Raw genomic sequence first — 25,617 nt, forward strand, 5'->3', positions numbered from 1 at the left:
TTCCCTGTCCTTCTTGAACTGAGGGGCTCAGAACTGGACACAATAATTCAGATGTGGCCTCACCAGGGCAGAGTAGAGGGGGAGGAGAACCTCTTGACCTACTATCCACCCCTCTTCTAATGCACCCGAGGGTGGCATTGGCCTTCTTGGCCACAAGGGGACATTGCTGGCTCATGGTCATCCTCCTGTCCACAGGAACCCCCAGGTCCCTTTACCCTTCACTGCTCTCCAATAACTCAGTCCCCATCCTGTACTGGTTCTTGGGGTTGATCCTACCCAGACACAAGACTCTACAGTTGCCCTTATTTTAATTCATTAAATTTTTCCCTGCCCAGCTCTCTAGCCTGTCTAGGTCCCTCTGAATGGCAGCACTATCACTGCCTGGCTTATAACTTAAAACCATTTTACAGGAAAAGTTGATTCCACAGTGCATTTTTAAATCTATACAAATTCCCTTATAAACATTCTCACAGCCAGCAGTTACCAGCATGTATTACATCAGTTACCAGTAAGGTGCAGCAACTACCATTCCTTTGTAGTCACTGCTACCAGGACACAGTCATATGAAAATGCCTGGCATTAATACATTTTACACCACTTGCTCATGAACAAAACTGAGAAGCTCAAACAATGAAATTTCAAAATGGTGATGTTCTACAGTCCATCTATTTGCAACAAAAATACAATATTCAGTTCTCATATTCAAAATAAACCTATATGTTCTGCTAAGAGACTGAATACCTTTAATGCTTTTTTGATGAACCTTTCAGCTGGATAAACATTCTGCCAAAATGAACCATCCTGTCACACAAAGCATTAATAGCATTTACACATAAAAGCCCTCCCTAGTTGTTCCACTGTAGACTCATAGGGTTCATACTGGCCTTTTATGTAAGTTAGATTTTGAGGCATATTGTACAGGTTTACAGAACAAAACTAAGTGCAATCTTAGTTTTATGTTTTCGTGCTTCTCCTGACACCTCACGTCTGCTCTGTCTCTTAGTGGTGGCACCATGTAAGAAAGGATGAATTATTACTGGGTTTTGGACAGAAACAACTGTAAGAGAACAGTGAAAGTCCTCATTCACATCAGGTTCTGTCACTTTGGCCAGTTCATTTTAGTAACCTTATGAAAAAATTTAGGTGCAATATTTTAAACTAAGCTTTGATGTTACACAGGTTTTTATGAAATTAGGCTATGAGTACAGTTTTTATCTGTTTGTATGAAGTTTTGTTTGTAGAAAGCTGTACATTAAAGACTGAGGTGAACCAAATCACGTTTTTTCTCTGGCAGGCTGATTTCCAAAAAGCTAATTGCTTTGGTATCACAGAGGAGGGAGGAAACGAGAGCAAAGAAAGGGAAGGTCAAACATGCATTCTGTTAATAGGTACAAAGTAGAGTGGTACATGACTCATCAAGCAGGCACTCCAGAGTTGGGTATTTTTTTCCCCTTCACATTTACTTCCTTTAAGAGTTTCTAGAGGTTTCTGTAGTGTTCTGTCCTTCCAGCTTTAGAAGGAAAATGGTATTGGGGCAAATAATTTATTTTTTAATCTTCTGCTTTCATGGTCCACTCAGTAAGTGTAACAATATGGCCTTAAGTTTGGTACCCAACAGACTGGGATGCAGACTGCATGAGTGGATGTATGGCAGCTACCTTTCTACCTTTTCCATGAGGAGTAAAGTCTTGGGTCTCCATTCTCCCTTCCAGGAAAGCTGATTCTGTCAACAGAAGTGCACACAGACTGGGAAAATCTTTAAAATGGATTACATGAGCCTAAATCAAACCTCTTATTGCCCACACCTGCAAACTAGAACAACAGCCCAAACTGAAGTTTTCCTCTTTTCTTGAGCATGCAAAGGCAAAATGGTCACACAGGGCACCAATCACTTCCTATTTCTCCCATCAGCAATGAGCTGCTTTGTTCTCACAAGCCTGGAAACCTCCCTCTGTCAGCAACACCAGTAGCAGACTCTGCAATATTGCAAGTGAAAAGGGTATGTGGAAAAGAGAGGGCAACAATTTAATCTTGAAGGCTAAACAGTTTGCAAACATCTAAAATGCCACAAAATAAACATGGAATTGTACTTATCCAAAAAACTGCAACCAAAAGCAACAGGTACTGGACTCTTCCAAAAGGTTTAGGGCACCAATATCACAAATGACATAACAATGCTTTACTGTCAGGATAATATTTATAGTTATGCCATAAATCATCTGTTATATTTATTCACTGAAATTTCTAAAAGTTAACATATCACCTCTGTACTCCTGGCATAAATGCACTGTAACAGTTTGGGTATTTATATTTGGATTAAGAATGTTACTGTTTAATGTGTAACTGTAATGATTAATGTTTAAACAGTACATTTCTTCCAGCTGTCCAGTTATTATTAAAGGTAACTTGCAAATATCCTATGTAAAAACGACAACTGAAGAGCTGGTGCTCAGATTACAAAAGTTTCTTCTCAAGCATTTAGCATTTTAAATTCACCTATTCTCGTGTGTCTTTGTATTCTTAAATTATCCAGAGCTTTATAGTACTGAGAGCAATTTTTTTCTTGAATTATACAGACAGTAGCGCTATCACTCATATTGGCCACGCTAAAGAATGTAGCTTAATAGCAATCATTTATCAAGGAGCAAGATAAAGAAATTTTCCAAACTTGGCATTTGGACCAGTGAGCACATCTTTCTTCTCTTATATTGTTTTAAACAGCAGGAGATGATCTTTAAAGAGAGATACATTCAATCTGTAGCATTCTTTCTCCGTATCACAGAGGAGCTCTTAGGCTCCTTCTCATTCTCAGAAAAAGGGGAACGCTCAAAAAAACCTCAGGAATGTAAGCAGGAGGTCAGTGACTCACAATGTGTGGCACCTCCTCCCCTCTTTGGCCCTACCTGCAGTATTTACACCTGCCCAGCATGCAATGGCTACACCAAGGAGAGCAGAAACAGTAGACTGTGTGTCTGGAAGAAGCAAGAGTTTCACCTTACAGCTTACAGTGTGCTGCAGCAGCAATGAAAGCCAACAGGATGCTGGGCTGCATCAACACGGGCATCACCAGCAGAGACAAAGAAGTCATCATCCTGCTCTACTCGGCTCCTGTCAGATCTCACCTGGAGTACTGGGTCCAGTTTTGGTCCCTGCTGTACAAAAGGGATGTGCATAGGCTGGACAGGGTCCAGAGAAGAGCCATGAGAATGATCAGAGGACTGGAGCAGCTGCCATATGAAGAGAGGCTGAAAAGACTGGGTTTGCTCAGCCTTGAGAAGAGCAGGCTTAGGGAACACCTTATTATGATGTTCCAGTACTTAAAGGGAGGTTACAAAAACGATGGAGACTCCCTATTTACAAGGAGTCACATGGACAAGACAAGGGATAAAGGGCACAAGTTGCTCCTGGAGAGATTCCTAGTGAACACAAGAGGAAAATTTTTCACTATGAGGACTTCAGACATTGGAATGGGGAAGTGGTGGATTCCCACACTTTGGAAAGTGTGAAGTCTCAGCTTGAAAGGGTGTTGGGACATACCATATAAACAGTAATATTAGAAGGGTTAGACCAAATGATCCTTGAGGACCCTTCCAACCTGACATTCTATGGTTCTGTGATCTTCGACTCAGATCTAAATTCTTCTCTTGATAATTTCTGTTAGTCAAAAAAATGTGATCAGTCCTCACCAGAAACTGGAAAGCAATCAGGTATGTCCTTCCTTGCAAGTTTTCAGATGTGTCAGATAGGTAACTACTGCAAAGGTAATCCCATCCACTTCTGGGGAGCAATGTACTTGGTTACAGTTGTGCATAAGTACTAAGAACATACATATTCTTACCAGAACTGGGATTCTGGTCCTTACTAGATCTCACATAGTTAAGAAAAAACTAAAAATATTTTTTGCAATCTGAATAATTGTTATAAAAATAATACTGAAATAAAAATAATCTGAAGAGTCAAAAAAAAAGATCAGTAGAAAAAAAAAAGGAAAGTAAACATAAGATAATGTTGTGACATTAAGTAATCTAGATTTAGTAATGGAGTGCATCACTGCCCACAATACACAGTGGTTAACATGGTTAACATTGCACAAAGATTCTGAATGGTTAAGCAAAGGAGAAATCTCAGAAATCCTTGTAAACTTTGCTAAACATTTTACTAATTGTTGTTTATGTAAGCACAAAGTGCCAACTACATCATTACGACATTCTGAAACTTGTCCTCCCGCACAATTGCTGCTGTAATGAACCACTTCCTTTTCACCTTTTGTGCCTACACAGAAGGCACAGCCCTTTCCCAAGCTTTAGGTTTTTGCAAGTTATGCCCACTGCAGATGCAAAATCAGATCTTTCTGAAGGCTTACTACTCAAAGTCCTGTTTTAATAAAAATGGAGCAGCCCTCAGAATTGGAGAATTTCTACAAAGGAGTACAGAATAACTTACTAAAAAAATGAGATTGTAAGACTAGTAGCACCATTAATTAAAATTGCCTGACTCTATTACATGCTCCTGCTGTCAGTGCTTTGATCTTGGTTGACTGATGGGCTCAAGTTTGCTAAATGTATGCCTTTCACAGGCAAACTTGCAGAGGGAGGGCAATCAGCAAAAAATGCATCTATTCCAGAAAATAGGCATTATTGTCATAATAGATTATTATAACTGTTTAAAAAAAATAAAATCCTGTGATATTGTCTTAAAAAACCTGCTACTCCTCTAAAATATCTAGAGGAGATAACTTACATTTGGCAGTAGAGATGGCCTCCATACTGAAACAAACCTCAGTCAGCATAATTCAAGTTTGATTTGGCTAAGTAGCAGCCCTTTGGAAACCATGTGTCTCACACACTCACTGGAGAGGTCCTGCAGTTAGACAGAGGATTCTGAAAGTCCCTTAATCACTAATTCTAAAATCATTAATCAGCTGGGGCTAGAGTTGGGCAGTTTCTAACCAAGATGCCTGCGACCAAGGATGCTCTGCAGTCAGGGTAGAAAGTGCTGGGACTGAAAACCAGAAGGTTGTCCTTTCACTGTGCCTCTGTGAAATGTAACACACATGTTCCATGTGTGTTCCACTCTGCCCAGGATTTATCCCACTATCCAGACAGATCTCTTGCAGACTCCGTACCAAACTTTTGTCTGGTAGCCACAATGTCCCCCCTTTCAACCCTAGGACTGTTCATTCAAACACAGTCACACATGACCAAAAGAGAGACAGCCTTTCTTCAGCTCCTCTCCCAAATCAGACAACCCAACGAGGAAGATGTGCTCCCAAGTACAGCATCACACCACCAGAGGCATTTCATTTATTATGAACTAGTGTCAGAAGCATTCTTCAATAGTCTTGCTTTTTTTGTCAGATTTCTTTCTCATACAGAAAAAGAAATCTGGTCACCTTTATTTAATGCCCTCAGACACTTTTAATTTACCCAGTAAGGTAGTGATTGTAACATTACACAACTAAATGTTATTTTTGAGTCTGCACAAAATAGATGGGTACATTTTTTAAGGAAAAAGGTGTGGAAGACTAAGTTGAAATGATGCACCTATGCTAGATGAGAACTTATAGGAATTAATTGAGCTAGTCAGCTATATTAAAACTTAATTTATCTGAAAACAAAATCTTAGTTTGATTTGGTATGAAGCTTTTTACGTTATTTTTGGGGCTTGGGGTACTTTTAAGGACGGAGGAATTTTGAGAAATTTCCAAGAAACCATTTAGCCATTTTACTAAAGGAAGACATTATTTATACAGAAACAAGAAGGTATCAGAGCCTCCACCGTTCCTCACAGATGCAGACAGCTAAAGATGGTGTAATGTGCCAGTGAAGTAGTGAGAAGCTGTACTTGTCGAAGTTCTGGCCCAGTGGATGTGCAAAAAGAGGACCAGTAATGATATCCTCTATATTTATCCCCAGAACCAAAGGTGTATCAATTAAGTATTTTTTAAGATGACATTGATAGAAAGCCCTATGCTACAAGGAATTTTGTTGGATGCATCCCATTCTCATTACTATTAGATAGACAGTACATAGACATGGAAGTTGAAGCAAGTTTAAAGTTTTTTAAGGACTGCTGCTATGCTTTTTACATTTGGATAAAATTTAGTGACAGCTGCAGATCCTCACACCATCTCATTAAACATTTAGCTAGAAATGAACAATTAGCAAAGACTACTTGGCAAACACTATATCTGAACAATAGACAAAGAAATGTTAGACATATTCAGAACAATTTTGACAACAGTATTATTTGAAAAACAGGGGTGCAGTAGTACTTACCACATGACAAAGACTTATCCTCTTCTGCTGTCTTATTATAGACCCAATCCACTTTTCTCCAGCCTATAACACCACTATCTTCACAGTCCATGGATTGCTTTATATTTGCTTTATCCCACATTCTGAACATGTACAGCTCCCCAGTCATACCCAGCTCAGGTGACATAGCTGTACCTGGCAGCTTGGAACAGCCAAGTAAGAACTGCCCTTTTCCAGGCAATGTAACTTTCCCAGGTAGTTTTTTGTTTGCTTTCTTTGATCCATTTATGAATACCTTCATCTCCTCATCTTCACTTTTCCACTGGATACATACTTGATTCCAAGTGTTTTCATGAAGTCTTACTGTTGTATTTATTTGATTTCCAAACAACCATATCCTCAATTTACCATCATCTCCTGTGAGTCCAAGGTCATAGATAGTGGCAGAAAGATTGCTGTGAGCTGCTTCTTGACTGTACACATAAGCTGTCCAGGAACTATTTGAGGAATATAGCTTGAGGTGCACACAGACAATGAACTCTTTCAAGGGACGCAGAGAAACTCTTGTTGACATAGTCCAAGGATCTTCACATGCAGTCTTAAAGATGGCTTTGTATTGTCCTAGGAAATTCTGATCTAAATAAAAAAAATTATTTCATTTTCAGGACCATCTATACAAATGTTATTCTTCCACAGAGCATGTTTCTAGACATTCACCTAAGAGTTTTCAAACCAGCACATTAACAAAACAACCTTGGTATCTTTCTCTTCTGTTTTGGTTTTTCTGTTTGGTTTTTTGTTCTTGTTGTTCTTGTTGGTTTTTTGGTATTGGGAAAGCAGTAAATTCGGTAGTAGTGAATAAATCATAGCTGCTCATGAAAGCTTTGAAGTAAAATGCATGTGTGAGACAAAGGATGACCATGTAGCTCTCTAAGGCAGCACTCAAATAAAATGACAAGTTGGAGGCAGAAAGCTTATCATGGATCCCATGCCCTACCCCCAGGACCAAAGAGTTATTTTGCATTTAATAGATACTGGGTAAAATACAGGAACAGAGCTAGAAGAAGGGACTATAACCCTTACTGCCTTCTCATGTCTCAGCCTTGCATGCTGCTCTTCTGAGCATGATCATGCTTCTCCATGCAAATTCTAGCCCCAAGTTTCTTAAATCTTCTGCTGGAGAGATACTGGCAGTTCAGCACAAAAGGTAGAAAATAGCCACATTCTAGAAGAGAATTAGTTTAATTAACTTTCAGGAAATGTGTTGTGGAGCCACTGGTGTATTTTATTTTTAACTCCATTCAGTACCTACTCCCTGTGCTCTAGCATGGTATTTATGTGCAGAAGCATCTGGTCAGTGAATCTATTAAGGCACTGAGATGATGGCACCCTGGAGTTCAACTCTAACACCAAATAGAATTGTATTTGCTAGCAGTAAAATTACTAATGAAAACAAGGTGCCAGACTCTGACAATTCTGGTAAAGCAAGAAGTGCTAAGGAATGTCCAAACAGTGCAACTTGATCCTAACTATTAAATTCTTGTAGCTACCCCATTTTTTTTTACCATCCCAGTAGAACAAAGTACAGGTTTTTATGGTTGCAGATGTAACCTTTTCATGCCAATTCTTATTTTGTGAAAAATTGCTTATTCAATCACACAATCATTATCATGACTGCTTGCTTGGTGGAGCACCCGTTAGCAACAAAATAAATCCAAACTAAGAAAAATCTCCAGTGGGACATGAAATGGAACTACAGAAAAAAATGAAAACAGCCTGGTAAATGTTCATCCAGTGCAAGAAAACAAATTACTGAATCCTTTAAGGAGGTATTTATTTGTCAATATATGCAGAGCTTTTATATACCCTCTAGAAGTGATATGTGATTAATCATGATTGGTCAGGGTTGAACAGCAGGAAAAGTTCAGTCAGTGTAAGAAAAAACCTTTTCCATTAGCTCCCCCATGGAATGACAAATTTCCAGGGAACTTGGATCAGGTTTCTTTTTTTTCCCCATGGTAGGTTACATTCATAGCCCTAATTAGCTGTCAAGGTCACAGCCAGCTCTTCAGTGATCTTCTCATCCAACCAGAGCACCAGCTTTCATCACCCCAATTCTGCATCAGGAATGTGTTGCAATTTTCTGCCTCTTGACCAAAGGGCTCTTAGAGTATTTTTTCAGTAGCAACAAATGAATAACAGGATGAAGGTCCTAACTACCAAGCTACCAGAAAAAGTTAAAAAAAATCCAGTTTCATGGAAAGTCATTGATAACTGTTCTCATTCCACACTATAACTTTGAGACTCTCTTTCTGACACTGATTAGGAGAAACCTGTAGGCACCTTTCACAACCACGAATCATTCCTTAAGTTCAACATACACCATGAAAGGGCCATACGTGGCTATAGAACCAATAAAAAAACACTCAGTGTACAGCCTGAATTAAGTGAAAATCCTAACAAGCAGACAGTGGATTTTAAATGGTGAGGTAATACTTACCAGGGCTCTATGGCAATGGAGAAGAAAAACATACCTGACCCAACAGCAAACTGTAAAACTACTTCCCCCTCCAAATCCCCCCAACCCTGAAGCATGAACTCACTAATTTAGTTTGGCATCTTGTCATAGTCTAACAGGCAAAATCTGGGATACACAGCTAAGCACAGTTTAGCAGGGAAAACTAGTTTTTAGCATCTGACTTAAAAATTGGGGTGAGAGGAAGATGGGGCAAAGGGTGGAAATGCCACAGAAGTGGAGATTTGTAGATACAGACTCAGGTGTACCTACCCTTTTAGTAAATGGATGACTAAAATTAAAATAAATGTGCTACCTTTTAGTTTGAAAACACTTGCCAACACTTGTAACAAGGTTTCTCCTAAGAAAAATAATTGCTAAAGCCTTTCATTATTAAGTAGGAATTATACTGAAGACTTTGAAGGTTTTGAAAGATTTGATGCAGCTGCTGCTCCTCATGGAGCATACGTCAGAGGTATACTTGTATGGCTCATACACCTTCCATAATTCCTGTAACCAATCTTAAGAATGCAGAAATAGCCAAAATGAAAAGTTAGGAAGAATATTGACATAAAACTTGAAGTCAGTGTTAACTATCTAAATTGGAAGACTGGAAGTCCATTACTGAGCAAAATTTTTAATCAAAATTTGAAATACAATCCACAGAGTTGATTTTTGAAGTGAACAAATGACATCATGTTAAGCATTAAATCAGTGTTTATGTGCCAAGAGTGAATTAATTAAATGACTCAAAACTGTACTACATACTTTACTGGAATTGATACTACACAGCTGTCAAGGGAGTCAGAGTGGAGATAAACTTGCAGCTGGAAACAGTCTGAAGGCAGTTAATGAACAGAAATACTGCAAAATTAGACCAGTCCTGCTGATGATTCTCTTAGTCTGCTTTGTACAACTCAAAAAGACTGCTATGGATCAGTATGGAAGACTTGATGAATTAATTTAAACTAATAGGAGAGTTTACTTAGAGAGGTCTACCCTTCTGGAAACTAGAAAGCCTGGCCCACTTTGCCCTGGACAGTAAAAAAAAAGGTGCCAAAAAGAGGTGCCAAAGTTAAGCAGATATATACCAATACTGTCTGAATTGTTACAAGAAAGGCTTGGAAAATTTTCTGTGTTTAGTCTACAGCCAAAGTTAAGCAAATATATACCAGTACTGTCTGAATTGTTACAAGAAAGGCTTGGAAAATTTTCTGTGTTTAGTCTACCCAAAGAAATTTGAAAAGGCACAAAGAATATCATAACCAGTCAGAAAATGCCCTTTGCTGTTCCATGTGGAGCACATGCAGCACAGCGTTAAATTAGTTAGAAAATTATTATCAGCATCATCTCAGCTAGGTCTGTTTGATATGTGGGTGGATTCAGCATAAGTAGGCGATGGCATTACTTTAAAGGTTTTGGAAGTTCTGTTAATCATCAGTTACTTTCCCTAGTTATGGTAACTGTGGGCTGCGGCCCACCCTTGACCACAGAACCGAGGAGCTGGAACTGGCTGTTCTCTGACAGCAGCATTCCTGCCTTACAGCCACTTCCCTTGGATGCAGACAATACAAATCCCATTCAGAAACATAGCCATGTACACACCTCTATCACCACAGCACAGAAAAAGAACCACAGTAGAAAGAATGCTCAGTGCATCTTCTGAGCAAGAAAAAGGAGCAAAAATCAAAATTTGGAGTTGAGGAAACTCCAAGCAAAAGTCATTGAGGGCTGACTTTTCAATGTAATTTGCTGTATTCAGGCACTTAATCTCTTTCAGAAATGTAAAATTGTTACTTCGTAATATATTTATGTCTAACAGATGCAAGAACTGGGATTTCTACCCTTGCTAAAACAAAAAGTGCCTATTTAATAAGCATGTTCTCTTAAGCTCTAAAAGAAATCCTGAAATGTATGCACATTCTTCCAAACATTTACAAAAAAAGTTCTTAGAATTACAAATCAATGCAAAAGTAAACAACAAATGTATCACCTCTTTTTTCAAAGATTTTCAGATAGTAGTAACTGCTATCTTTATAAAAGATGGGCAGAAATAGGTAGTAAGAAATGGACATACAGGAGCGGATCCTCTCAGTACATAAGAACCAGGGTTAGTTTGCTTATGTTACAAACAGCTACTGTACCAGTACAGTTGAGCATATTATCTGGAATGTGCTCATATAATTCATACAGTTGAATATTCTCTGGAATAAGAGAATATTCCAGAGATTATTCACAAGTTTATGTGTATGCACAATCTGGCTTTTAACCAGTAACAATAACAGTCATTCATTTTTACACAAGTGTTTGCCACCTGTAACACACCTGGCTAGCTACAGTCCCTTAAAATGACAACACAAGACACTTATATCCTAATGTATTTTGCCCAGAGTTCATAACAGTTCTTTATAAAAAGTCTAAAAATCTCAACTTGCTATACTTGAGTCACTTTATTTTGCTGAATGTTCTGGAAATCTGAAGCTAAGAACTGTTTTCTCCAAATGGATTGCATCCTTCCGTTTCATTCACAGCTGTATTTGGATATCTGGGGATAAACTATGCCACGTTATCCAGAGTGTCCTAGACAAAAGAGCACAGGCAGTTCTCTCTTTGTATTTCTTGGAGAACACAAACATACTTTGGCACCTTAGTTGAGGAAAGAACTGAGTAAAGATGCCTAAAACCAAACCAAACTAAACTAAAAATAGTGTGGAATCCCAAATAAATCCTTGTGTCAATTTAGCTTTTCTTGAAGGATTACTAACACTTGCAAGTGATACATAGATGAAAGATTAAATCCTCTCCTTGCTTGCTTGCTTCCTCAGAACTCTAGAGGAAGCTCTAACCTCACCATGTTATTAACAGTCTTGCCATCTCAATCTCAAATTTTGTTTCAGTAAAAGCTTCATTTTAGGAAAATTACTACATTTGGAGAATTTTAATTAGAACTAGTCCAGTTTGTAAACCAATAACATTTCATTGCTAGTACAACATTATTGAGCAGGCATGTCACTGGCCTCTTTCATTAAGCATTGACTTTTATGATCTCCAAAATCACAGCCACAAGGATGATCAGAGGGCTGGAGCACCTCCCTTGTGAAGACAGGCTGAGAGAACTGAGGTTCAGCCTGGAGAAGAGAAAGCCCTAAAGACATCTTACAGTGGCCTTCCAGCACCTGAAAGGGCTACAGGAAAGCTGGAAAGGGACTTTTTGGGAGGGCACATAGCAATAAGATGAGAGAAAACAGTTTCAAAGTGAAAGAGGGTAGTTTAAACATCAGGAAGAAATTCTTCACTGTATGAGTAATGAGACACTGGCTCAAGTTGCCCAGGGAGGCTGAGGATGCCCCCTGCCTGAAGGTCAGGCTCCATGGAGTTTTGAGCAACCTGGTCTAGTAGGAGGTGTCCCTTCCCTTCCCATGCAGGGGGGTTAATATTGGATGATGTTTAGGGTCCCTTCCAAGCCAAAACATTCTATGATTCTACCTGCCAGCTTACAGAATAGCTATTACACTGCTATTTCTGATTGCTGATTTTACTGTACCTCATACAAAGCATCGCATCAGTTACACGATTTGCTCAGGAACCTTATGAATCTATTTTGCATTTACTGTTATACAAAGAGCATAGACTGCCAAATTCAAATATATCATTTCTGTTATGTTTTGGACCTTATTAGCTTTTTCCTAACCATATCCAGATCCAGAACTAAGGACAACACAGGCTATATTCTATATTCACATGTGCACTAAGTGGAGTAAAGCCCAAAGGTCTTTCACTGTTTGTGCAAGAGCATTATAAAAGATTTTAAATTTTCTGAAAATAGTTAAAAATCCACAAATAATTTTAAAAACCCACAAATAATTAAAAAAACCCCACAACCAGTTTAAAAAATAGCAAGAAAGTAATTTGTTTTGTTATTAAATACTGTGTTTCTCTCTTCATCCTTAACTGGGGTTACTACTGATGTTTTATTGTGAAAACAACTACTGTAAACATATGGTTTGTAAAGTGTTAAGCACCAACTGTTTAATTTGTTGTAAATGGCGTTTCTTTCTTCTTGATTTCAAGAGGGCAGAAAGTTGCCTGTTCTAAATATATTCAAAAGTCCTATTCATTAAGCCTAATGCTATTTATTTGGACTCCCAACACTACACAAAACAGGACAAAATTGTCTTACCTTTGCCTGCTGCAGCCAGGAATAAATGAAGTAAAAGGACTACTAGAACAATCCTGAATCTCAAGAAAATGTCCTGTATTCTGCCAACACAGCATTGCTGTTTTCTCCAGGCAACCATTCTGAAAGAAAAATAAATAATAAATAAATCACAGTGACTAGAAGTGCAGATGAGCAGGTATTATGACAAATTACATGACAAACTAGGTTTCAAACCCAAGAGTGTACATTTTTTCAAAGCTGTTATACTACTCTGTATAAATGGTTCACAAATGCAAAAATACTCTGTGTATTGCCAAGTCACTGAGAAAGAAAGAGCTGTTTGCTGAAGGGAAAAAAGAAAATAAAACCCCTAAGGTTCCAGTTCTCCAAATGTCTGGATGAAAGTTACAACTTAAAGAGTCAGACAAATAACATCAGTGTTCCTTTTTTTTTTCCAACAATGTTGTTTAGACATCACCAAAGAAGAAGATTCTCATAGCTCTGATAGTTTATTTTTTTAGACTTTCTTAAGATGTAAAATGTGATTTCACTATATCAATTGAAATAGAGATCAAATGATAGGTTCAAAAGCATTTGGACAGTATGACTCTCTTACATATATTTAAGCCCTTCTTTGTATTAGAATTCTAAAGATCTATTTCAAATAATAACCCTGAAAAGTAACCTAACTGTAAATATATAGATGTGGATGTTGCCATATCAGGCATAAGTGATTTTCTTGCCTTTTTTATTTACGTTTTCCATTTTTTCAAATGAACATTTGTATTGTTCATCATAATACAAGAATGCAGTGTAACTCAGAGCCCCCAGCATGAATCAAAACCTTTCACTTGTAAATCAAGCAGATGTAATCAAATACAACAGCTTATGGGCACAACTACCGAGCTATCAAAGGGTGAGAAAGAATTCTATGCACAGACAAGATATAACGGGCTCGCTTTACTTTCTCACTATCCACAAATGAAAATTAAGTTACAATTAAAAAAACAGAAAGTATGGGCTCAGGGATAAATCTGTTCACTTGTGTCTGCCCTCCATGAGAGGTGCTCTATTTTGACCAGTGATAATCTTGTAGCATTGGTACCAAGGCTTCACAGCATTTCATACCAAGTCTCTAGTTTGAAAGTGCAGCTGGAATTTTTCTTACAACAAATGAACAAACATACTTTGAAAAATTAGATGGCTGGTTTGTATGCTGTGTTATACATGTTGCAGTTTCTGCATTAATATTACACTCTCTGGAAATGGAAGTTGTTATTGGAATCAAAACCAGGAAGATGGTATAAAGAGGAGTCTGCATTCTTATAATTAGTATTAATTGGCTTATGTAATGCTATTTTACTATATTTTGACGGAAACGTTCTTCAACACAATGGAGGTTTTACCTGCCTAAAGGGCACAGAGTTACAGCAGAAGCTACAGATTCAGACACTGATCAAGTGTCTGAAGTGATCTTGAAGTGATCCACTGTGATGGGGAGCCTGCTGCAGAAGGACGAGCAGAATAAAGGGCTGAAGGTCAGTAAGCCAACAGCACGGAACAAGAGCAGGCAAGGAAAGCTGCTAAAACCAAGGCCTGTAAGTCTTTTCTTGTGTTTAGTCTGATGTACCTAGCTTTGTGCCTCTGGCAGATGAGTAACATTATTTGAAGTCGATGTTTTTAAAGGCCTTCTCAGCTTGCTAGTCACTCACAGGTATCCACAACAAAAGGACTTTGAGGTGCTCCAGGAAACTGGGGTTTGGTTTACAAAAACAACTGGAAGGCAGAGGAAACACAGTCCATGCTTTTGCTACAGCCCAAGGAGAATGCACTGTGCAGCTTCGCTCCAAGGGCAGCATGAGGAATCTGGAACCCTTTCCAAGTCTGCACCCATAGGTGACCTATAAGAGACATGGGGATTACCTTAAGCCAGTGACTGCCTTGTATTACAGGAGATACATTTTCATTAGACTGAAAGCCAAAAAAAGTACAAAATATAAATACAGCTTCTCTGTACTTTGTTAAATCACTTTTTGAAAAATACATCCAAATTTTACAATTCCTGTTGAATGTATCTTTTCACTGGCTGTCTTTAAAACTTAAAAAAATATTTGTTCTTTGATGCCAAATTTTAGCCAGAGCATTTTCTCCTGCCAATGCATAAACTGCAAGTAATAGAAACATATGTTGGAAATTATGACCAAAAGCAATCAATCATTTACTTCTAACCATGCTGTCTACTGCTGCACTTAAAGCTGTTTTGTTCAAGCCACATTTACTTTATCCATATTTTTTTGGCCTTAATCTACCTACATTTGCATTTATCTCCTATTGAAATCTGAGATTTTAATAATGGTATTTCCAAAATTTATAGAATGCACTGATGAGGAGGAGGGTAATAATGAATGGCAAGCTTCTGGCTGTTGCTCTGTGACACTCTGCATCATTCAAATCTATACCAAGTGATAAATGGCAGAAAAGACCAAGAGAAACATTACGCTGCCCAGGTATGAGAACTTCTTGATGCCTTTAATTACTTGCAGAAATGTAAGATCAGACTTCTTCCACCAACCTCTTATATTTTCCAGACTGGAACCAAAATGTAGTAAAGTTTTAATGTTATTTTTAAATTTTGGCTGAAGCAAGCTAGATGTAATAGGGAGGACGCTTATGGAAAGTCTTAAGTCACTGTGAATTCTGGCACAGACAGTGCTCACTGACTTAACAGCACCATTGATTTTAAAATTGTTCCATGGGGGTTTTTTTCATGTGTTTTTCCAGAAGACAGTAATAGGGCTATTACTGTCTGATAATAGCTTGGTTTTCATTAATTTTCTCCAGTGTTTATCAAAGGCTATAAAACCAGGCATACCGTGTTCTGCAAAATTTAGTCACTTTCTGTGGAACACCAGCTTTTTCTAAGACTGAAATGGTAATGTGTGAAGTCAGTTGTAGGACCTTCCAAATATGTCCTTTCGACACAAATCTTTACTGTTTTCAAAGATATTAAATAATTATTTTTTAATAAGTTGGCTTACAGAGAACAAGAGACTTAGTTACAGACACCCATCTTCTGAAAAAAACATAGTTCATTGGTTCTGTTCTTAAAACAAATAAACAGAAGGAAAAACTTTCTCCAGAAAATCATTATTTTGTATCATCTTTCAACTGCTGCAGGATACTGGTATTGGAAAGACTGCTTTTATCTTTTTGTTGTTTTTATTTTACAAATGCCAAGCTGTGTAAGCCAAGATCTGCTTCCAGTTTAACTCACAGATCTCCCTTAGATTGGAGTGCAAGTGTAAGCTTAATCATTACTGTTTATACAAGTGGATTCATGAGTGCAATATGCTATTGGATGGCTGTCCATTACAGACCTGAGTAAAAGCATTTCAGAACTTAACTCTCTCTGACAGTAACTTCTGTTATTGTATATAATGCAAAAATTGAGCAGGGGATGATTTCGAGCAAGAATTTTGTTCTCTCTTATCCAGTTTGGCAAAGTTTCACCTCCTCATATCCAGCAGTCACCTGGGAGATGAGCAAGAGGCCTTTTTCTAGCTTCTATGAAAGTTCTACACTGTCCAGGAAAACCTCCTCTGTGTTGTGTATTCCCTAGAGAGAAGAGTATTATCCACGCACTCTAATAAATCCTCTAGAGCAAACTAAAAAGCACTTCAGTGACAATACCTGGGTATATTTACACTTCAGAGAGTTTACAAAGTACTGATGCAGCATAAGAAGCAGAGATGTTATCTGATTATTTCAGCTACACGCAGGGTGTTTACATTTTCATTAATAATACTTCGGGGTGTAGAGGTATACAGATTTCACAGAGGAGGAAATAACAACAGAATTCTCCTGAGAAGACTGAAAGTACAACAAAGAGAACATGTAGGTAAGCACGTAGAAAAAAAATAAATAAAGGAATGCTACACTTGTACCTTGAGACACTTAAAAAGATCTGAGGAAGAGCATATAAGGATATAAGCATAGAAAACTAGACAAAGATTTGCAAAGTAACAGGACATAAATTTGATGCAGAGAGAAAGAGGGAAGGACACAGACTTTTCTAAAGCTGGAATATTCAAACCAGTGAACAATGTAAGCAGGTTATAAGGGATCAAGTGAGGGACAAGCAAAGAAGAAAATAAAATTGTTAATCTCATGCTTTCAGTTTTCTTAGTTTTCAAAAATGAGACCTTCAAGTTTATTCCATCTTTCTGTAATTGGGAAAGAAAAAAAAAAAAAAAAAGGGAAACAGTTGTTTCTGCTCAGTTCACACTTTCCATCCCCACTCTCCTTTCTATGCTCTCTCGTCTTGAACAGCAGCAACATCCCCCACCCATGAAAGTCTTAAAAAAGAATTTATATTGTGATTTCATCCTAAGCTTCACTTTATGGATTTAACAGGCCTCTTCTATCTTGCACTTGGAGTTGTTAAAAATTTTATGGAAGCTAGGAAGCACAATACTTTTTGTTTGGGAATTTTTGTTATTTTCTTTTTATTTTTTTCTTTTTGGTGGTTTTTGTTTGTTGGTTGGTTTGGTTTTCTTGTTTGTTTTTATTTGCTGGTTTTTGGTTTTTAGGGGTTTTTGTATGTTTTTTTAAATTATTACTATTATTATTTCTTTTAAACAATCTCTCAGGATGTTTTAATTAACAGGCCAATAACCAAAATAGCAGGTACCAAAAAAATTAAGCTCATCAGTTCTGAAAGATGGTGTCACTGAAGCAAGCATCTTCCAGAGCTCCACTAAAACTTTGATTAGGCAAACAGCCCATGGAAATAGAGTCACTTTGGCATATCAAGGTAAGTTCTTAGGGGTCTTCTATTGAGGAACTGGGGTTATGCCAGAATAGATGATAGGCCTCTTTTGTACTGCTCCTCCTCAATGCTCCACAGACCTACAATTTAAGTCTGTGGAGCACAGGGGAAAGGAAATTGCACCGTGCATGGACAAGCCCCATGATCAATTATCAGGGAATGTAAGGGAGGTGAAGTTCCAACTGAAGCCCATGTAGGACTAATACAACTGAAACTAAGTCCATAGCAATCATTCTTAAATACTTAAAAGTGGTCACAGAAGAGACTAGATTACTTCTAAACAATGTCAGAGTAATTTATTTAACCCCATTTCTGTGTGCAGCCCCCATGAATGCATCACCTTGGAAAACTGTGTTACTACAAGCTACAGGGCTTCTTTCACCATCACCACCTCTATAAAATAAAAGTAATTGGCCTTCTTACAAATAAATAACCCTAACCACAACGCTGCTTTGCTGAAACACAGATAAAAGGGGAGGGCAGGAAGGGAGGGAAGGGGGCAGGGGAGGGCATGGGGGGCAAAGTCGCACAGACCTCAAAAATTGAAGTGACGAGCATTATCAGAAACCCACTTAGTCAGCTTATGTCCACAATTATTTTGGTGCAAAAGAAACAGACATTCAAGGTCAGGCTGGGAACTCAGAAACTAAATCTGGAATTTGGCAACTTTCACAATCCAGCATGCCCAGATGCCTAATAAATTCAAACAGAGAGCCACAGTAATTTTTTCTCTAAAAATTATAGAAGGGATTTTTAGGAGACTATTTCAAACACTAAAAGCATCAGTAAAGAGATGCTGGGATTTGTTAGGTGTGCACAGTAATGTTTCCCTAATCAGCATACTCACATTACTGGTTTTCTGAGAGTTCTACCATTTCTAAGTCTGTCACATCTTGTCAAACGTTACAATTTCTAGCTAACCTATTGACAGATCTCTTCAGCCTTAACTCTTCAATGATTCCTTTAAGGAACACCATAAATGAGAACATAATGCTTAATTTGTGAGTTGTTCTCTTCTAGGCAACTAAGGCATTACCTGAGATACTCATCTCATGCAAATTTCAGAAAAACAGAAATAATATGATAAATTCTGGTAATATCCTCTGAATTCAGCAGGGTGAAAGAGTATTTTAAGTGGACTGGGGAACTTCATATACTATTTCTTTTCCATACATTGTCATATAGTATTACCAACATTCTACAATTTTCTTTTTAAGCAAATAAAAATAAGTAAATCATGTTGCAAACTACAGGTTTTTCTCCAAGATGTTAAGAAGACTGCATTTCAGGAGGAGATCATAGGAGAACAAAATCCCTGTATTAATAAGGCACAAGCTGAAAAGCAGCTGTTGTGTCCAACAGAGATTAGATTTCTGGACTGTGGTGCTCATTGATTAAAAAACCAGCAAAACAGAAAATACCGCGGCCAGGACTTCAGCTGCCAAATGCACTTCTAAAATCTTGTATCAGTTCCACTGCATACTACCAATATTGAAGATGTCCTGAAGCTGATGTAAGTTAACACTTACAGGTTGAGCACCTGTGACATACAATATGTTCATCTCACAGCTGGAGAGAAATACATGTGACTCATAGAGGGAGGAGTTTGAGATCCATTTTTTTCCCTTTGATGTAATATCAGCAACAAAGGATCCTTTGTCTACCCTGCACACCAATAAATTTCAAAGATATTTTGGTGCAAAAGGAACACAAGGCTCCCCAATAATTCTAGGTTTTTTCCCAATAATTCTAGGTAATTATTGTATAGTTGCACAAACCTATCTTTTCACAAAGCAAGTAAAGCTCTTCTCCAAATTGTAATTCCACTAAGAATTTATGACTGGAAGGAGTAAGACCCTCATAATCACGAGCACCTTCAAAGAAACACGAAAAGATTCACTCTGCTCCTTTCCTGTTCACAAGCTGAGAAGCACCTGCCAGTGTATTGCAACAAATTAATAGTCTCTAAATCACACATCTGAAAAAAATCACACATAATTTCATTGAATCTATATATAATAATAGTACCAAACATAGCATTTATCAGAAAGCTAGCAATTTAGGCCAAATAGCAGCATGCCTTACTTATGCCAGTTCTTCCACTGAAGTCAACAGGATTAATTGTATGAGCTACCCTAACTTTGGCTTTCCAATAATCTACTCTATTCCACTGAAAACATAAAATTCCCAGCTCAAGTGTTCGAATTTAACAGCAGTTATTATCCCATGAAGTCCAAAGGTTTCTCAGTCCACCACCACTCTGCAGTCATTAATGAAAGATATGATTAAAATAATTCACAGCACAAAAAGTATAAATTGAACAAATAACTTGAGAATGGGAATTTAGTCCGCTTGTCCCCAGCTCACTGTAATGTGAGACAATTTTTATTGATGTGTTAGAAACACAAAATTAGCATTAAATTTGGAAGGCTCTTGTAGAGGAAACACATGCTCGCATATTCCATCTGATCTACAGAATTACCTCAAAATAGTAAAGTAATAAAAATACTTATGAAGATACTAATAACATAAGCCACTTGATGTCTGATTGCCACAGCAGAAATAAAATAACACCAGGTTGCACTGTATGCAGAAAATTTTGTTGCCCCAATTCACATCTGAGCAAACTTTGTTTACATGCAATTTCTTTCCTGAAATCTTCCTTCAAGGCATTTCACTTTAGAGATGATCTTTATCAAAAAAGTTGTAAGTGTGCCTTCTCAGTGAAGGCAAGTACTTGGAGACCCTCCTAAGCAAAGACATGTTTTCTGTTCTTGAGTTTAATTCAACAAACACATTTCCAGTCACCTGGCAGAGCAACAAATTCTGCTCATTTCCCCCCTGCAAACAGCTACAGCAGTAGACTTCCCAGTGAAGGCGGAAAGGACTAAGGCCACAAGCTTCCAAGTTAAGAACAAGGGTCTCTGATGATGATGGACACTCTTAGCCTATGCAAGCAAAAGCAAGAAGTGTATTCTGAGCATACACACTTAATGCTAGCTTTGCCTCTCCTGAGCTGAAGACCCAAATAATTTGTTTTGGGATTGAATATCACTTGGATCTGCATGCCTGAGATTGTTAACTCTATTTTGGCTCATTCTACCACATCTTCAGCATTATAACTGGTTTCATGTAAGTCAAAACCAGCATGGACTTGTACAACACACGTTTTAATTTGCTGGATAGGCATGCCTTTAGAAGGGTACTGAATTAGTTTAAAAACATTCCTTCAACATTTCTGCATAAGGGAATCCTAGGTGATCACACAGAAAAAGCAACAGAGTTCAGTAATGTCACAAATACTACCCATGAATGACAAAACCTGTATGTTAACAAAGCAAAGCAAAAATGCAGCCAGGAAAGGATGCTTCCAGTACACTGATCTTACCCCACTTGGCCAATGTAAAGGCAGAAGGCAAAAAGCAACACACACACACACACAGAAAAAAACCCAAAACAAACAAACAAAATAAAAAGCAAACCTCAAAACAAGTATTGTGCACAACAGGTGCCGCTGGAGACATTTTACCCTCAGTGGCACGGGCTGCCTTGCAGAATGTACAAGAAACAAGCAGCAAAAACTTTGGAGCTGACGCTGTTCCCAGCACCCATTCCCACAGAAAACGTCTGTGAGAGCAAAACCGGACCCAGCCTAGAAACACAGTCCCAACGGGACGATACCCTTCATCATAAACCACGTTCAACCCCTGCTGAGGCATCAGTCAAAATAATCAACTTTTTAAGCTGATTGAAATGCATTAATTTTTTATTATTGTTATTATTTTTAATTTATTTTTAATCACTGCTGATTAAATCCTTCAAAATACGGCTGGAAACCACCAGGAAGCCTTTCCACCGGCAGCATCGAGAAATGTACCTGGTAAGCAGAGCACCCTCCCTCAAGGCGAACTCCAAAGACGCGTCCCCCCGAAGCCCCTCGCCGTGGCCTCACACCCCGGCACCAACAGTCACCGGGGGCCACCAGCGGCCACCAACGGCCCCGGGTTGGTGCGGGGCCCCCGCCCCGGTCCCACCACAGGGTTTGTGCTGGGAGGCGCCAGGGATCTGCTCTCAGCCGCCCTCGGGCTGTGCTTCCCGCGACCAGGAGAACCCCATCCCAGGGGAGGGATTCGTGAGGGGGACCTGACTAAGAGGCAGCCGCGGGGTTTGGCTGCGGAGACCGAAGCTCCCCGAACTCCCCTCCCTCGCAGGCGGCTTCCCGCTGGACCCTTCTGTCCTCACCACCCTCGTTCCTCCGGGGAGGGTGGGCGGGAAAGCCCATCCCCAGAGAGCAGCGCACCGCTGCCTCCCGGCCCCGGGGAGTCTCTCACCTCAGCCCGGCAGCGCAGGGTGACTCCCACCTTCGCAGCCCGCCGCCACGCCGCTCCCTCCTCGCCCTCGACAGCCCACCGCCTCCGACCGCCTCTGCCCAGCAGCGCCTCACCTGATCCTGGGGGGACCGCCCGTCCTTTCCCGTCCCGTCCTGTCCCGACTCGCCACCGCCCCGCCGCCCCGCCCGCTCAGCACTGTTCGCAGGAGACGCGGCTGCCGGTCCCGGCAGCTGTGGCAGCCGCTGGACGCTGTCGGGGGGCGGGGGGAGGCAGGCGAAGGGTGGTGCTGCGAGAAGCCGAAAGGGAATCCTGCGCAGCAGCCGCCGTCGAGGCCGCCTGGGAGCGGCCCCCGCGCCCCCTCGGCAAGGCGGGTCCGGCCCCGGCGGCGGAGGCTGCGGGCGCCTCCCAAGCCGGCAGCCCCGCGGGTGCGGGCGTCGTCCCGGGCCGCTGTGTGTAGCGGTGTCCTGGTGGGGCAGCTGCCGGGGGCCGGCTGAAGGGTTGCAAGGCTGCAAGCAGCACCGGCTGGGTTGGGAGAAAACGCGGGGACACTTTGCAGCTGTATACAACAGATCCGAGGCGGGAGGAATCAGCGCTCTGATGAAGCTGTTTTAAGGTCCCTGGTGGACAATGTGCTCAGTGTGAAGACTTGTTGTTTTTGTTTAACTCACTTCATTTTTAAAACAGGCAACTTCCTTAATCCTTATTTGTAGGCGCAGCTTTTCAGAGTTAGCCTTCATTCAGTTTTATTTGGGCAGTCCATATTACTGGTGGTGTAAATGAACTTGACTTAGCCGTCAGGATAGCAGTAAGCTGCAGCTCTGACCCTCCTTCTCCTTTTTTCAGTTGTTTGGCATGAAGTATATTCTGAAAATGCAGCATTTTCAGTGAGCAAGAGAACCCAGACTACAGCGTGTCTGAGGAACAAGCGTGGTTAACTGAACGATAAAGGATGACTCGGTCCCATTAGGTTTGTCATGTTTATGAGAAAATGCCAAAAAAAAGAAAAAGTTTGTCTTGTTTCGGATTGCTCAATGCCTCCTTTGTTGTGTGCTTGTGCAATACTGAACACTGACTTAGTAGAATGGCAGGTGACATGCAGGTTTAAGAAAGTGATATTCCCTTGGAGAGAAGGAGGCAAATTTTCTTTCCCCAGGCAAAATGATCATATTAATCTTGAATAAAGCTACAAGATCCTGGAGCTAGAAGTCTCCAGAAATGTGGTGATCAAAAGGTGACTAACTTTAGAATGGGAGCACAGATACCGTAAACTGGCATTGACTCAAGTCTGGCCAAGCTTCCTCCTAGTAGAGAATACTGGATTTCAAGGGTTTGACAATTCAAGCATTTTATTTTCACTGGTGTTCAACAAGATGGAATGCAAAACCTCCAACAGTGACTCCAGTAAAGCCAGTGCCTAAATTCCCATTGACTTCACCTTAATCAGATTTTCATATTATGCATTCTAATTGATTTGGAATTTATTTTTTTCTTTAATCTCTTCCTCTATTTACGTGAGTTATGTGTTTCCTAGGGAGACGAGACATTACTGTGACATATTGCAGCATTCATTTCATGTTTATAATTTATATATCCAAATGGAACTTGTTCTAGTGATGTAATTCATGCCTCAGCAGGAAAAAGCACAAGTAATTGACAAGAGAAAGGGGAGAGAAGAGGTGGTGGGAGAGAAAAGGTCTGTTTGCCTTTTTATTTATGTTCCGAAAGTAGGATGCTGATGTTTCACAAAGGTGCTTGAAAAGATAGACTTGCCCTGGTTTTGCTTTTCCCTACTTCTTCTCTATTCCTATTGTGCAGGATTGGAGGTTGCCTTGGCCTGTGATATGGACAGTCGCAGGGACATTACCATTACACCATTTATATCAAATCTACTCAATTTAGAAACAAAGCAAAAAGGCCTTCTAATAATTGACATAGGTCCTGATTTCGGGGAATTCTGTCTTCTTTGCCTCCTGGTGTTCTGAGAACACCAGAAACTGACTGGAGCCACAAAGAAGCAGTTAAAATGTTTACATTTCTCTGTCTAACATAAATATAGCCCCTTCCCCCAAATTTGTTTTATGACCTCATAAGCTATGAGTCATGTAAATTGGAGATTACTAGGTTAAAAAATAGGTTAGATTTTATTTTTTAAACTGATGGTAAAACTGAAGAGTAAATAAAATAATATATGAGCCTTTCAGTCTGCTTTCAGCTCAGCGTTGTGAAGATACAAGCAACAAGCAAGCAGTTTTAGGTAAAGGGAATGATACAGAGCAGCTGTGATGCTGAAATAAGTGAAATATATCAAGGGAGGAGGATCTTAAATCTAATCTTTAAACTGCATATATTTAGGACAAAGTTGAGAGCTTGATTTCTGAAAAAGGAGGCTACTTCTGTTCAAAATTTGTGCCTGAGCAACAAGTCTGTATCTTACAAAAGTGTCTGTAGTATATATGTCTATATAATAGAATAACTACTTATTAATATTCTTTTGTCAGAAAGTAGCATATAGGTGTGGATACCATGAGCACAGTATTAACTGAACCAATATGTAAAAGAAATCTCTTAGATATGTAATCATCAAATAAGGAGGTTTAGTTTATCCAGCTGTGATTTTACACATGTTGTCAAATACCAAGTACAACACCCAGGGTAAAATTTTCTTTTGACTGTTGCAGTTTCTTCCTAAAAAAGGAAGGTCCAGAAAGGACATTAAATTAATAATCACAGTAACTGTATCTCTGTGGTTAACTTCTAAAGCTCAACTCACCAAAGAAATATGCATTTCACTAGTTTTTAAAAGAAAACACGTTTAGAGAGTTGTGTCTTGTATCATTACTGATGACAAGTGTTATTTATGTTCACCACGTTATTTGACCCTACTAAATTCCCTGCTGCCAAGTCCTGCTTACAGACACACAGCCATGTTGTATGGGACTGTATTCCAGCCAGTGTCCCTATTGCATTTACATTCTGAGATAAAGGTGGGAGACAATTCATTAGCTACCCAAGCCAAAAGAATAGATAAACCTCTGATGCTGTTTTTTAGCAAAGTGTCATCCTACTTCTGCAAAAAGCCAGTGCTTTTATGTAGCAGCAGGATGGTTATCATGCTCTGTTGGGTCACAATACTTCAATAATTCCCTCTCTGGCAATGTTTTGATGCAACTCTCTGTTTTATGGACTTAAGAGCCACCTTTATGATCTGATGGAGTTAAAAGAGAGTGGAGCACAAACTAAAATGCAAGAAACTCCATTTAAACAGAAGAAAAAAGTTCTTTATGGTGAGGGTGATCACCAGAGGGTGAACCACTGGACCAGGTTGCCCAGAGAGCTTGCAGAGTTTCCATCCTTGGAGATGATATTCAAAAGCCATCCAGACACAGTCCTGGGCAACCTTCTGCAGCAGCCCCTGATCTGAGCAGGAAGATGGACTTCATGATCTCTGGGTGTGCCCTCCAGCCTCAATTGGTCTTTGACTCTGTAAGAAGAACTTCTGCTAAAACTTGTCTTTCAGTCGGTATAAA

General features: G+C 39.4%; 1 protein-coding gene across 6 annotated transcripts in view; it reads right to left on the reverse strand.

Moving 5' to 3' along the window:
• ADGRG2 (adhesion G protein-coupled receptor G2) overlaps positions 1-22,601 on the reverse strand; it is a 60,997-nt gene extending 38,396 nt beyond the window's left edge. The window contains exons 1-3 of one of the 6 annotated variants that reach the window (XM_071749218.1): positions 22,204-22,601; positions 12,953-13,071; positions 6,279-6,893 (exon numbers count right to left, since the gene is read on the reverse strand). In XM_071749218.1, the coding sequence (XP_071605319.1) occupies positions 6,279-6,893; positions 12,953-13,070 (733 nt within the window). In that variant the 5' untranslated portion in view covers position 13,071; positions 22,204-22,601. The other 5 variants (XM_071749209.1, XM_071749229.1, XM_071749200.1 and 2 more) reach the window with 5 other exon arrangements.
• Positions 22,602-25,617: the final 3,016 nt, after the last annotated feature.

This window comes from Heliangelus exortis, chromosome 1 (assembly GCF_036169615.1).
Source record: "Heliangelus exortis chromosome 1, bHelExo1.hap1, whole genome shotgun sequence".
Taxonomy (NCBI): Eukaryota; Metazoa; Chordata; class Aves; order Apodiformes; family Trochilidae; genus Heliangelus; species Heliangelus exortis.